The 15,875-nt window shown below is 40.5% G+C and overlaps 1 protein-coding gene across 1 annotated transcript; it reads right to left on the reverse strand.

The window, feature by feature from the left end:
- Positions 1–1,731: 1,731 nt before the first annotated feature.
- BDNF (brain derived neurotrophic factor) lies at positions 1,732–14,563 on the reverse strand. Its single transcript, XM_059709175.1, is given in 3 exon segments — positions 1,732–3,007; positions 14,328–14,431; positions 14,434–14,563. Coding segments are annotated over 3 exon segments (984 nt in total). The 5' UTR covers positions 14,549–14,563; the 3' UTR covers positions 1,732–2,242.
- Between the last annotated feature and the right edge of the window lie 1,312 nt (positions 14,564–15,875).

Here is a 15,875-nt window from a genome sequence, read left to right on the forward strand (position 1 = left end):
ACTGAACAAAGGGAAATTATTTGCTGATAGTATCTTCATTCCCTGGGTCATGGTGGACGTTCCCTTTAGCTTATCCCTCACCTTACTACGAGACAGCAATGTCTTGAAGTTTTTTGATACTCAAGAACACTGGTTCAGGACACTCTCAGATTTGGACAGTGGGCTGAAAGGGACAATAGGCTTAGCCCTAACTTTCACTGGAGTCCATTTTTGCCTGGACCACCATTCCAGGCTCCCAACTTGACTTCTCCTAACCCAAGATGGCAGAGGTGAGGCAGGGACTCTCTCCATGAGCAGACAGGATGGGCAGGAAGTGGCTGTGGCCTTCACTGGGGAGCAAAACTCTACCCGTTCTGTCCTGGCCTCTTCCATTGAACAAGGCACCTTCGAGTGTTTGGTGTCCTAGCTGTGCAGATACCATCCCAAACCTTGTCTCTGGACAAGATTTTCTATTGGTAGCCTTGATCATTCAACCTGAGTTTTGGGGGTCTTTTCCTGTTCCCTTCCCCCTTCCCCAAAGTTCTCAAAAGACAAAACCCTGGTTTCCTCAAGTCTAATTTAAAAGCTGTCAGTGCTCAGGTAGCTAACGCGTTGTATCTCATAGCGTAGGTCTCATCATCACAATGTCGCACTTGGTTCTGAGCCTGCTCCAGGCTAAGCCAGCTTTATGCAATTATCCAGGGGTGGAGGGCCTTAAGTCGGCTTGAGCATGGTCCTCCAGAGAGAACCTCTTAGCACAGTTAGGTAATGTAGGCACTTAAAGCGGGAGGTCCAAAGCAACTTAACACGTGTCATTCCAGAGCCACCTCTGAAGGGTCCTTCAGAGGCCTCCCTTTTGGAATGTCTCAAGTACCATTTTCCACCCCCACCTAGACCTCAGGATGGCCACTCAGAAATTCCTCCTGTGCCACCCGAAAATATGTCAGCTCCACACAGCCACCATATGGCCAATGTTCAGTCTCATTTCACCGGCCGTGTGGGCACCTGTTCTGATCTAGGTGTCTCTGGGTCCATACAGAACTCCACCTTTTGCTCGCAAGACATTTTTAAGCCTTACCATGATTTTTCTTTTAAGCCTTACAATGATTTACCCAAAATGTTTACCTCTTATTTTTTTTAAAAAAATCTTTGTCTTTAAGTTTTGTTCTTTTTCTCATCTAAAAAAGGAAGGAAGGAAGGAAGGAAGGAAGGAAGGAAGGAAGGAAGGAAGGAAGAAAGTAAGTCACTGTTCTCCATGCCTATGAGTGCCACAATGTGACATTTGTTCAGACATTCACAGCAGTGGTAAACTATTTCAGAGCACGGAACTGATTTTTCTTTCTTAAGAGAAAACAAGAAGGGACCAAAGAGGGAGTGTGGGGGGGGGGGGGGAGAATGTGCTCTAAGTTAATGTAGGTCTTTGCAACAAAACAAGCTTTCCCTGTGACCAAGGCCCAAAGGGTGAGTGAGAGCCTAGGAGGTGCACTGTGGGAACTGGAGTGAGCACTTCGTTCAGTTGCCTTAATTTTTATTCACTTTCTAGTCATCTGATTGATATTGCAAACATCTCTACAACATAATAATTAGTCTTTTATCAACCAGAATATATATTGAAGGGGTTCTTTCCCCATCCCTACTCCCTGTGGGAACTTATAAACAAAAACAAAAACTAACAAACAAAAAAAACACAAAACAAACAAAAATAGACCCCTCCCATTCCCCATCCCCTAAGCCAGTAAAGCGATGACAACAGCACCTTGACATTGTTTTAATTCCAATGCTATCAGAATTTTTAAAGCAGTAAAACAGAGTACTAACAAGAATGAAGATACTTACTGTCTAAAATGTAAACGGAATGTTTTGGTTCAAATTTTTGTTGTCGGTTTTTGTTTTGTTTTGTTTTTTTTTTGTCTGTTTTCTGAAAGAGGACAGTTTATTATCAATTCACAATTAAAGCAGCATGCAATTTATTATTATCTTTTTAAAACTTTTTACGTTTTTCAATTCTTGGCAACGGCAACAAACCACAACATGATCGAGGAATGTAATGCAGACTTTGAAAAGTTGTGCGCAAAATGACTGTTTCCCTTCTGGTCATGGGTATGTCCAATAAATAGATTGTAGAACCACTGTACTGTATAAACTTCATTTATACATGCAGTTCATAAAATTATTTTTTTCTTAACTGAATAATTTACCCTGTTATGTATATATACAAATAGATAATTTTTTGTCTCAATATAATCTATACAACATAAAGCCACTATCTTCCCCTTTTAATGGTCAGTGTACATACACAGGAAGTGTCTATCCTTATGAATCGCCAGCCAATTCGCTTTTTGCTATCCATGGTGAGGGCCCGCACATACGACTGGGTAGTTCGGCACTGGGAGTTCCAATGCCTCTTGTCTATGCCCCTGCAGCCCTCCTTTGTGTAACCCATGGGATTGCACTTGGTCTCGTAGAAGTACTGCTTCAGCTGGCCTTTCGAGACAGGGACTTTTTCCAGGACCGTGACCGTCCCGCCCGACATGTCCACTGCAGTCTTTTTATCCGCGGCCGTGACCCACTCGCTAATGCTGTCGCACACGCTCAGCTCCCCGCGGCGGGCCGGGTCGGAATGGCGCCGGACCCTCATGGACATGTTTGCAGCATCCAGGTAATTTTTGTATTCCTCGAGCAGAAAGAGAAGAGGCGGCTCCAAAGGCACTTGACTACTGAGCATCACCCTGGACGTGTACAAGTCCGCGTCCTTATTGTTTTCTTCCTGGGGCCGGGCTTTCGGGTCCTCATCCAGCAGCTCTTCGATCACGTGCTCGAAAGTGTCAGCCAAAGACGTCAGGCCTCTGGAACCTGCCTTGGGCCCATTCACGCTGTCCAGAGTCCCATGGGTCCGCACACCTGGGTAGGCCAAGCTGCCTTGTCCTCGGACGTTCGCTTCTTTCATGGGGGCAGCCTTCATGCAACCGAAGTATGAAATAACCATAGTAAGGAAAAGGATGGTCATCACTCTTCTCACCTGGTGGAACTGTGGGAGAAAGCAGAAACAGGGCATGAAAGTGGTTAGGGCTTTCTTTGGCAGAGGGATAGATGCAGCCAGGCCATTCTGCAGGGTCAAGGTTTGGTGTTTTTTTTTTATGGATCGGTGATAAACTCCAGCTGCACCAGACACAAGTTAATGTCAGGAGTGTGCTGTACGTGGTTTAATATAAACCAGAGGCGTGCAATGTTTTCTCTGAGGTTTAGCATCTAACCCCGAGATTTGGTGGCGTCCAAGCAAGTGAAAAAGATTGTGGCTTCAAGTTTTCCGCCTTCCTCCTCTCACTTTAGAAGCTCTGGGAGTTAAATTTTTAATGATCTCTGCTCAGGCTGTCACAAGGAACACAACATCAGAAATGTTACTAAGCAACAACTGTAAGTGTAATAGTACTTTTTTCTCTCTCCAAGTTAGCAACAGGGTCCTCTTGCAGGAGTGTGTGGCCTGAGGGGGGGGGGGGGCGGTCCGAGTGGGCCTTTGTTGCTATGTGATAACTAGGCACGAATAGCACAATAAAACAGAAGTCAGGGAGCTATAAGGGGGCTTTTCATTGACGTTTTTTCTCCCATAATAATCTATTACAGCAAAGAAGATCCAGCATCCTGTTTTACAAATAAGGAGACCAAAGGCCACAGACGACTTGTCTCATGTCATAAAGAAAGATTACAGTAGAATGAGGGCCCCCAACCCCAGCTCCAGGGTTTTCCTACTGCACCTGGGTGGTCAGAACTGAAAATGTTTTGCTTATTTCCAAACAGAAATCATTTTCTACACATTGATTTTAATGATGTGTCTATGCCTAAGGCTGATATCATGAAAACAGAGTGTCTGCTTAAGAGAAAACTGGAAAAGTCAGGATCTAAAAGGCACCGAAGTCCATTCAAATGACTCCCATAGGCGGCTCCACATTTATTTCCAGAATTCTTGGAGCCCCTCACCCCTGGGTTTCTCAGGCTTATATACAGAACCCGTCTAAGAGAGTGCAGCTTCTCTTTTATTGGAAATGGGGTCGTGTGTGTGTGTGTGTGTGTGTGTGTCTGTGCGTGCACGCACGCTTGCGCATCTGTGCACCCTGAGTTTATCATACCTTTAAAAAGCTGAGTGGCATTTTGCACGTTTTTGGAATAGGCAGCCAGTGCTTCTTTCTGTGCTTTTGAAGTTTCCTGGAAAGTCCCTTAACAGCACACCACGAAATTAATCTTTTCCTGTTTGCCAGAGGGTTGCTATCCTCTAAATTTGGCTCTACTTCTACACGCATGCTCTGGGAGGCCAATTAGAATGGATGAACAAGCAAAATTAAACATACCTACAGACCAACCCAAGGTGACCGTCAGATGGTGAAGGACTTCAGAGCCACTTACCTGAAGCATCAGGTCCCTCAGCAGTAAGAGAAGCCCACTCTAACTTTATCCCTGCGTTCAGTTCTGGAGCATGGACTTGCAAGAGGACACACATGTGCCAATCAGTAGGAAAAGGGATCATTTTCCTGTCCATGAAGTGTTACTTACTGGAAAGGCAGCCTGCCTCGTCAATATGTCACACTGCAGAGATGGCTGAAAACTCTGGCCTTGAGAAACAAATGCTTCTGTTCTCCACTTTTACAAGAGATCACATTTTCTATCAACAGACTTGATTATCATCCCCAAGCACCAACCAACTCCCTCACAGATTCATTCTCCCTTCGCACGAAGAACAAGCCTGCTCAGCACTGCTTGCAGCGCACAATGGTCTGAGGTTAGGAAGGGTGTGCTGGTTTGAGTAAAACACAGATGTCCATTCTGCTAATACCTGGACTTTTGTGAATATTCTGGATTCTGTACCATCAAAGAAATGGATCCTCCAAGGAGGTTTCTATTCCTGGCAAGCGGTACTTACACCATTGAATGAAAATCCTTCCTCCTAATGTTCCCAGTCCAAATGAAAATAACCCAAGGGACACCTCTAATGTAGGTCGGTGAAAGGATGCAAATTTAGAATATACTCCAGCCGTCTCTAGCACACTGGTAGAGATTTGCGTTGATCAGCTCTCTTTTAATATTATATTTCATTAAATCTAAGATATTATCATTGTAAAATATACCATTTTATGTACCACTAAGAAATTAAAAATGCAGCCAATAAAACTGCTGTTTATTTTATCACTTAGAACTATTATTGTATATTTACTCAAAAGAGTTATTTTACACTTATTTGGATTTACCATATGTAATTTTTGTATGTATCTAATAAAATTAAGCAAAATAAATTGGCTCAGGCAATAGCAATTATATTGTGACTGCTGCATAGACAACAAGAACAATAAAATGACATCAGCTGTAAGACACAATCCAAATTCAGAGATGCTAAAGAAAAAGTGCATCTTAGAGCAAACGAAGCAGAGTTTCTTTTTTTTTAAATCTTTATTGTTGGAAGTATTACATATGTTCTTCTTCCCCTCTCCCCCATTGGTCCCTTCTAGCCCTCCCCACACCCCTAGGCCTTCACCACCCTATTGTTTATGTCCATGGGTTATGCATTTATGCATACAAGTTCTTGGCTGATCTCTTCCCACCCACCTACCCATCTCTACCTTCCCTCTAAGATTCCTCAGTCTGTTCCATGCTTCCATGTCTCAGGATCTATTTTGTTCATCAGTTTATTTTGTTCATTAGATTCCGCATATGAGTGAGATCATGTGATACTTGTCTTTCTCTGTCTGGCTTATTTCGCTTAGCATAATACTCTCCAGGCCCCTCCATGCTGTCTCAAAGGGTACGAGATCATTCTTTTTTACTTGTGCATAGTATTCCAGGGTATAAAGTACCACAGCTTTTTTATCCACTCATCTACAGATGGGCACTTTGGCTGTTTTCAGATCTTAGCTATTGTAAATTGCACTGCTATGAACATAGGGGTGCACACATTCTTTCTGATTGACGTTTTGGGTTTTGTAGGATATATTCCTAGAAGTGGAAGCACTGGGTCAAATGGCAGTTCCATATTTAATTTTTTGAGGAAACTCCATACTGTTTTCCATAATGGCTGTACCAGTCTGCATTCCCACCAGAAGTGTACTAGGGTTCCCTTTTCTCCACATCCTCTCCAGAACTTGTTGTCTGTTGATTTGTTGATGGTAGCCATTCTGCAGAGTAACTTTAATAAGTATTTATTAAGTGTCCACACTAACTGCTTAAATGGCCCAAAGTACTGAGGCATCTTAACCATAGATTTGAAAAATTGTTTTATTACCACTAACATAGTAACAAGTCTTTTCTTAAGGTTATTTTTGATAATGAATCTTTTAATGATACCCTTTTTATACTAGCCTTAAAGAAGTTTATCCTGCCTTTCATTGGTCTCATTTACCTTTGTATTGTTTGTGGGGTTTTTTTGGTTGAAAAAAATGGTTAGTTCTTTATATATCATTTTCTCATCAGTTCCACAAGCAAATATCGGAGGGACAAATAGCGTATGAATAAATATTACTTAGCTTTCATCCTGAAGCCTAACACAGGCATCCCTCAAAGCAGAACATCTGCATAGATTTAGTAATTAATCACCTGGTGAAAAAGTCCATCCCCAGGTCCCCATGAGTGACACTTCTTCAATGCTAACTGCCTAATCACAAGCCTTGAAGTCAGGTGTACCTGACAACAAACCCACACTTTTTTTCAGAGCCATGTAACTTCCTAACTTTTCTGTTTCTGACAATTGTTTCTAGATACTTTGGACCACCAAGCCACAGGCTGGAAATCTTGAAATCATGTTTGACAATACATTTCTTGTACAGCCTTCAAATCTGGTCAGTGGAGAAGTCCTGCTCATTTTCCCTTTAAAACACTTCTCCTGTCCACCCCTCTCTCTCCAGCCCACAGCCACCTTCTTGGCTCAGCTCTCACCATCTCATTGTGTGACTGCAATGTTCCTCTGAAGTACTTGACATCCTTTCTATTCCATTCAACTCTAATAACCGCTGCCTGAATAACCATGATCATCTTATCATTCTCTTACACAAAAACAATCGTTTTTCTTTTCCCCTCTACCAGATCAAATCTAGTCTCTTTTATCTGGTATTCAAAATTGGCCTCACCCTACTTAGCTAACTTTGTATATTACTAATTGTTTCATCTCTGCTGTTCTGATCAGGCCAAAGTCCTGGGAGCCCCATACACATTATTGCCTGTAAGTGACTTGTTCCATTCTCTTGGCAAACTCCTTTCTCTCTGTGTGACTAAATCCTGCTTATCCTTCATGACCCAGTTCAGATATTAAATCATGTATGCACACCTTCTCTAATTACTCCTACACATACTCTCCTCCTGCTCCTTTAAAATTCCACATTACATATCATTCAGCACTTCATTCCCTACTCATTTGTTCATTGTGAATGTATTTGTCAATGACGGCCAGTCTTTAGTTGAATGATAAGTTCTCCGAGGGAATGGATCATGTCTGATCTCCCATCAGCTTAACACAGAATAATGTAATAGTGTCCAGTAAAAACGTAATGATGAGCTCATTAAACCACGAGAAAAGATAGTGCTGACATCATTTCATGATGTCCTTTGGAAGGCATCAGTGAACTCACTGAAATCATTAGATCAAGCATAGGCTGTGCTAAACCCAAATTATAAGCTCTAAGAAATTTGATGGATTATCACCCATGAGCAATCTCTGGAGTTTCTCTAATAGGGTAAAACCTTACTTTGAATAATTAAGCAAATAACACTACAACATACTAACTGTCCCTACTACTTCCTGAGTAGCAGTGTTTCTGACATCAATAGCAGACTTGGACAGTACTCAAGAATAATCGTAATAGTAAAATGGGGAATTTTCAGTCTTTTAACTTCCTTTTTTAAAACCGACCTCTTCAATAATTTCATATACTGCATTAAAAATGATAAAAGTTTAAGAGCTTCTAAGATAATTTTTATGTATTAGCCATTCAGATGAGTCTTTATTACATAAAAGGCAAAGAGGCTGCACAATATTGCTAAGGAGAGCATGAGTTTATATATCTGTTTATAAATAATAAATTCACTGGTGCCGTGTAATTCTGCTCCAACATTTACAACAGTGCACAATCACAATCAAGTCAACCAAATCTCTAAAATGCTAGGAAGGTCTTTTTTAGACTAACTCTCAAAAATTAAATATGGTATATAGGGCTAAAAAGGAAATCCATACAGAAGGAATAAAGGTTAGTTTTAAATATGACTCATAAGTCTTAAACATTCAACTAGATGACTACCCATGACAGCATGCTCTCCTGCTATACGAATACCTTGTATTTATCTAAAAGACTAGAGAACATTCGCAAGTATCATCTAACTTGGTTCTTACAAGGAGAGTGGACAGGTATTGTTGTCTCTATTATGCAGATGAGGCAATTATGGTTCAGAAAGGTTAAGTAACTGTCAGGTATCACAAAGCTAATAGGTCATCTGTCTTCTTGCCCAAGCTTTTACCATCAAGACATGCTGGCAGTTTTGGAATATTCAACTGCAGGGAATACGGAGAAGCTATGCTACAAAGGGTGGTCAAAGAACGAGTTTATGCAATATAGACACAGTTGTCTGCAGTTGTGTGTATCTTGGGGCCCAGCTTTCTAAAGGCAGCACCATGTAGACACTATGTAGTAGTGGATTATACATAACCTCTAAGACCCTTCAACTTTAAGGCTTGATTACTTCAGTGACTAAAATTTTAGAACATGCAATTTTTCTCTAAAAGAAAGTTTTGCAAAAAAATTGACATGTTAGAACCAAGTTCCTATGGCAAAAGCTAAGAAGGAAAACCAAACAATAACTCGGCATACAGGGGAAAAATGCAAAGCTTTGTTCCCAGTCCCTTTGAGTTTTGTCAATAAGCATGTAATCAAACACAGTCTAAAGATATGGATGCTCATCTTAGTCCTATAAGCAATAAGGATAATGGTAATGTTAAAGAAATTATCAATTTAATTCCTTACACACATAATGCAAACCTATCAAAATACCACCTTAATTAAATCTTGCAAATCAATATAATCTTTAATTTTTGTCCAGCTTAACTATGTGCCTATATTCGCCTTACTTTTGTTTGTTCATTCATTAGACATGGAATCTAATTTTCAAGTCTTATAGTCTAGGGAGGAGTTAGGACATATATGTAATTAACTAAAATATAAAGGTAGAAGCGACCCAGGACAAGTATAGATAAAATTCCATAAAGAGAGAGAGGTTACTTCCTATTAGAGAATGAAGACTGCTTTGTGAAGAAGACTGCAAGGGATGGAAAGGATTTAAACATATCCAGAAAAGATGCCAGTGGATGGACTGCAGCTTGGTTAAAAGCATGAAGGTTGGTAAGTATGCAGTACATTTCCGGAGAGAAGAGTTCTGAATAGAAATAGTGAGAGATAAGAGTGAATGATTGTCAGATTTTGGGAGGCTCTGAGGATGATGTTAAAGAGTATGGCCCCTGCCTTACAGGCACAAAAGAACTGCTGAGAGTTTCTGAGCAGAATGCTTCAGGAAGCCCAGTTCATCACCATGTGTAGGAGGACCCAAAAGAATGATAGACTGGAAGAGGTGAATTAATTTATTTGTTTTACTCCTAGTGGATATTGAACTTTAAAAAGAAATATTAAATAGTTACTTAAGTGTGGGGTGGGGTTAAGGGTCTGGATAGGTTTTAAACTTCATTCATTCATTCATTCATTTTTAGGCTGAAGTGAGTTACAAAAAGAAACATGGTTAGAGAGAGAAGTGGGCTAAGTGGTAATCATGAGTACTGTTTGGCTTGGCCAAAAAGACAGCATGTTGGAATGTGAAAGGAAGGCGGGAATATAAACTTTCATTCCAATTATAATTACACTGAACTTTGATTCCACTGCTCAGCACTTTTAATTCAAAGATCTCCAAACACTTTGCAAATATTAAGTAATTAAGAGTCATAGGACCCTGGAGGTATAGGTAACTATAATTATCCCTGTTTCGTACTGGAGGAAAAAAGGACCAGAGTTTTTAATCAACTCCTCTACTCGCTGTGGTTCCCCTGATAGAACAAGGTCAGGACCTCAGATTCCAAAGGAAAACTAGGCCTTCAGCTCCAGGCACTAGTTTCTTCCATCCCTCTAAGTTATTTCTGTAGTATTTTCCCATTAGGTATACATTATTTAGCTAAGAAGACTAAAAAACAGAAACAAACAAAACAAAACCAAAAAACACTTCACACTCCTCAAAGAAAATAATTGGTAGTTGAAATCCATAACCAAAATGGTGGAGGGAGGGCGGGGAAGGAAGGAGCTGATGATCATTATAGATGCTCACCTACTTACCTGAATGACCAGCCAATTGAAACCAATAAATATTTTAGTAAATGATGTCTGATAATACAGCTGTTCCAAAGTTTTGAAGGAAGTGCCTTTAAAAATGTAGTTTTTAACCATAATGTTATGTCCATGGTATCCAATTACACTTCCTACAAAACAGTCCTGCAGACCAGAGTACTTGCTGATTCCCTGGTACACTCACGGTGTGGACACTTGCAGACATTTCTTAGCCTCACTAAGAGTGCCAGAGACACTGTTGGTTCTCAGTTCATACCCAGAGTGATACATACATGTAACTGCCATGAAAAAAAGTATATTTCCCTGAATCATTAATTTGATAGATAAATTTCCATACATCTTTAATAGAAAACATTTTACCTCTAGTCCTCTATTAACCCACTGTATTCCCTGCCCCATACCTAAAAGAGTGAGGATTTTTCTATTGGTTAGAGATCTACCTTACCCAAAAGTTAAACTAAACCATATTCTCTATTAGCATAGAAATTGGGTAAAGTGAACTGTAATGATGGAATGAATTCTGGAATAAGGGATAGTAAATGCCTGGAACAAGGACCAGCTTAGGGCAGAGAACACCCCACCTGGCATTCCAATCCCAGGCACAGCTGTCACCATCCAAAGATCTTTAAGTGCTTCCTCCATCACTACTTCCTTGGGAAACCTACTGTTCCACTGTAACTAAAGACTAATCCCTGAAAGCTAGAGCCACCCAGAGCTGGCAGTCCTATCCATGTTCTCACCATCTTCTCCTCTTCCTCAGGGTAAACACTGCCCAAACAGAGCACCTCTCTAGTCCATGATAAGGAAGTCTTAGCATCGAGCATATATACAAATCACTTGCATATCAAATGAGTAGGCTGTCTAAAAATGTTGTTTAAAATATATTTTAGAACCACTATTTTGTAGGTTATAAGAACCAAATGGCAGTCAGCATTCAATAAAAAAGTGTGCCCTCTTTAATTAGGATTCTCTGTTTTCTTTAGAATTTCAGGTAGGATTTGTTATAATGAACTAAAGTTCAGATTAAACAATGTTCTAACTACCAAATTGCCCAAAAACAATGGGTTATTTATCAAATTCCCATACACGGTAGACTGTAATTTTAATTTAGAAGATACCACCTACCTGGTTCCATAAGTGTCAGTGAGATTTAGAAAAATTATCAAGTATACATCATGTTTAATGATAGGGGTGGATGTCTACAGCTACTGTGAAACCACAGGGGAAATTTCCCATAAAAGAACAATGACTCTGGAAGTAGTGAATAGGGAGCTACAGACATCATTGTTGCACAGGCATTTTAATTGCATTGAATCATACAGACTTTCAATTTTTAGAAAAATTCCGAGTAAGAGTTTATTTTATGCAACCTAAAGTCTCAAACTTCAGGTAATTTTTGAGTGTTGCATTTATAAGTTAAGTGTATTAATGCAATTCAAATTTGTGACTAAAAATAATACGACGAAAAGAGAAATTTATGGGGCTTGAAATAAGGTTTTAGAAAATGTACATATGGACAAACGTCCATGCATGAATATTAAACAAAGCCTGCTTCTCAAAGTGTGGTCCATGGGCCAGCAGCATCACCACAGAGTTTATGAGAAATGCATAATCTTAGTTTCCCTTCTTCCACCCCACCTATCCCATCCACTAAATCAGAATCTGCATTTTGACAAGATTCGTATATTCAAATTGATTCAGATACTATTAAAGTTGAGAAACATTGGACTAAATGATAAAGAGAAAGGAAAGAGTTAAAGTCAACCTTAAGTACTGTGGTACATTCTGAGTATACCACAGGCTTATCTGTCATCTTTCCTCCTTGGTTCGACTTGTTTTATTGGAACATTTATTACGTAGAAAAAACATTTTTGCTTTTGTAATGGTACTAAATAAAATCAGGGTTCCCTGTATGCCAACTGGCTTTTCCACTATGGTATTTATACCATAAAGTACAAGATACCTATAAATGTGATTGGATGAATGAGAATTTATAGAATACTAATCTAAATCTGGCCTTCCACTTAGTCATTAATTTTTATCTCAACGCTATAAGGCAAGCGCAAGCATAACTGGCTTCCTTGATCAATTACACAGCCTAACATCACTCACTCAATAAGAATCACACTAGAAACTACACATCAGCTGCAGCAGATGGTACATTTCCAGGCACATACATTGTAGCCCAATGTATCTGAGCCTTATAAGTTCTCTCTGTTCTGAAATGGGAAGATAGGGGCAGGCAGAACTGACTCATACATTCAATGGAGATTTTTTTAGTTCTAGACTTGTCCTAAAACAGAGAAACTTCATCTCATACCAAGTACCAAGAAATTTTTTAAAAAAGAAAGAAAGAAAAAAGAAAACTCAAAATAAAACAACAGCAACAGCAATAAAACCTTAAAAAACATTAGTGTAAGTATCTAGCATCAAAATCCCCTCTCCAACCCTAACCAGTCTCTACAGGCAACCCAATTTCTCAGTTGGGTTCCAACATTTGGGCTCAAAACTAAAGTACCCAAAATGGTAAAAAGGAAAAAAAAAAAAGCTAAATTTCCAAAGAAAAATATAAACGTTTTTGAGTTGAACACTGTATGAGGGAGTTATGGGCGTAGCTCCATAAACAGAACTGGAAACTGGTCCAGTAGGCTTTTCACAAAGGACTGCAAAGACAAGCCAGTTTCCAAGCACCAAGAAGTCACCAAGCTCACCAGTACAGATGCAAATGACTCCTACTGGGAACCCTCGCAGTGTTGCTGTTAAATCATTTGCAAGTGGGCAGGGCTGCGATGACACAGAACACTATTTTCCCAGGCAGTACCCCAAGTATTATTGGGTTCCACCTCAAGTCCTACATAGTACAGATGCCAACACAGATAAGGGGGTGTCCCCTCCAAATTACAAACAAGGCGCACCTATACCGCCAAGAGGTGTTGCGAAAGCAGAGCAGAGCACTGCCTTCCAAGTTCCTGGACCCAGGAATAAGCATGCTCTGTACCTAAAAAAAAAAAAAAAAAAATGCAAGGTGACCCAAATGCATTCCTTGTCCCTCAGGAGAGAACATGCAGTAACTCTTTGAGACCAGAGGATAAAGGGGATCCCCTTGAAGAAAAGAAGATTGCCACAATGTGGAGATCGGGAATGTGCCAGAATGATCTCAATTAAAGAAATAACACAAAACAAAGAAAGTTAAGACTAGTCTGTCCCATTCCAATCTCGTTTTCAGAATTGGCGACTTTATATCAACAGGTTGCTTTTAGGGTGTCGCTGGCCATCCTGAGTTCCTGCCATGAGATGCAATGGGAACTGTGACAGCTGTGAGCCAACACCCACTAGACACCATCACCACACAAACACACCCTTAATGGACCCCAGAGCTGTGGGAAAGGCATGCCCTTCTCAGTTTTTCCACAGATGGTGCTCCTGAAATGTTCCATAGCTGTGGTTAATTAGTTACCTGAGCAATTCCCATTATAGAAAGAATATCTGTACATAATTAGAGGTAGGTTCAAATTGGAAGGTCCCAACTGGAAGGCTTTAGCATCATTAATTCAGCAGGGCTAATGCGAGAATGGGATGGATAATGCTCATTGATGAAGAGACCTCTCTAGATTTGAGCCCCCCTCTGAAGGACATAGAACATTACATTTTTAAAAAGCAAAAGAGCCCTAGCTGGTTTGGCTTAGTGGATAGAGCATCAGCCTGTGGACTGAAGGGTCCCAGGTTCGAGTCCAGTCAAGGGCACATGACCGGGTTGTGGGCTCAATCCCCAGTGGGGAGTGGGTAGGAGGCAGCCAATCAATGTTTCTCTCTCCTTCTTCCGTCCTCTCTGAAATTATATATCAAAAGGTAGGTGAAAATAGGTGGAGGAAGAAACGGGAAAGATAAGTTGCTTCTAGAGACAAAAGAATAGCATTCCTTTTAAAACGACTACCAAGAAATCCTAGGGGAAAGGTAAAATTAGCGAGAGAAGGCTATCAGCTCTCTGTTGCTCACCTTGATGAGACCATTTTCAGGAATCAGTTCGTTAAATTCCACTGAAGTGCAAAGGCACATAGCACAGCCCTTCTTCTGGGATGCACAGTCATAGCATACAGAGCATGTGGGTAGATGCCAGAACATGTGTGGACACGCAACTCTTTCTGTAGAAACTCAATGTTCTGAGCATTAACGAGGATTAACCTGCACACATAGAGAAAACTGGTGGTTCCACACATCCAGTTGTCTTTCGGGTTATTTTTGCATCCAACTCTATAATTTCTTTTAATTGCTTACTGTAAAGTACAGGGAAGTGATCGTTGTTTGTAGCTTAATGCAGGAGCAAAAATAATTGACTATGTCCCCCTTCTCACTGCCCTACCCCAGCCCCCAACTCTTCTGAGTGTCCTGTTCATCTGAATAGCACAAGTAAGCCAGTTTTCAGGCCCTGTGCATAATGAGCCATGAGGACCCTATTTAAGAAACTGGCCATGCTCCAGAGCTACTATAAAATACAAGGAAAATATTAACATCTCAGATGACAAAAGATCCATATGGCTGGTCAGAAAATATCCACATCACTTAAGCCAATAGCATGCACCTATATGGGAACATTCAATTCTGTGGTTCCATGAGTATCAGGGCCTTGAGAATATTTGTTTGCCTCCATCCTTTTTCACTGAGCATTGATTCCTACAGAAAATATGCAAACTCGAAACAGCAATATATTTAGTCTAAGCAATGGAGCGAGGGCTGTGTTTCTACATAGTACTTATAGATAAGTTCAGTATCGGTGGTGGTGTTGGTGGTGGTGGTGGTATGTATGGAGGGGATTTTGGAAGATGCTCTGGGAAGCTGGGTGTGTTAAAAATGGTTCAAAATAATAGCTGACATGTATTAGCTATGAGGTAAATAATCTAATTAGCCACAGTTCATGGGGATGGCTGAGGCTCAGAGAGGTTCAGTAAATTGCCTGAGCCCATAACCCCAGCATGTGGTGGAAATGGAATTTGATTTAGGCCTGGCTTCCATGCCTCTTTCCACATGGGGTCAGATGTGGACGTGGTGGCTTATATTCTGAGGGAGGTCTACTTGGCAGAGGTATCCTGCAGACCTAGTGCATGAATTATTTACTTAAGCAAAGCCCCATATGATCATTCCTGACAAGCAGTTTGTTTATACACTATTTCCACAGGAGTCAAACATAACCCTAATGTTCCTTCTTTACTCCCCTCTTCCCACTATTAAATTATTCCTTCAAGGGACTGACCATGCATGCATACTTCATAGGGCATAGTGTCAAAACTATGCGTGAAGGTAATTTGTTTGAAATGCCAGAACATTTCCTCCCAAGAAGATCTCTTTGGGTGTTGAGACAGAACCACATGCTATTCATACCAAAAACCACAACTGACAAATACTCTGGTATCAACTCCACATGAGTCGGAATGATTGCAATCAAGATCCAAGTGACATAAAATCTTTATTTTGTACCCTAACCTAATCCCCTCAAAGTCTGGAGGCCTGTTACCTTAGGCCACCCACTCCATTTGACCTATAATTATT

This window comes from Myotis daubentonii, chromosome 9 (assembly GCF_963259705.1).
Source record: "Myotis daubentonii chromosome 9, mMyoDau2.1, whole genome shotgun sequence".
Lineage (NCBI taxonomy): Eukaryota > Metazoa > Chordata > Mammalia > Chiroptera > Vespertilionidae > Myotis > Myotis daubentonii.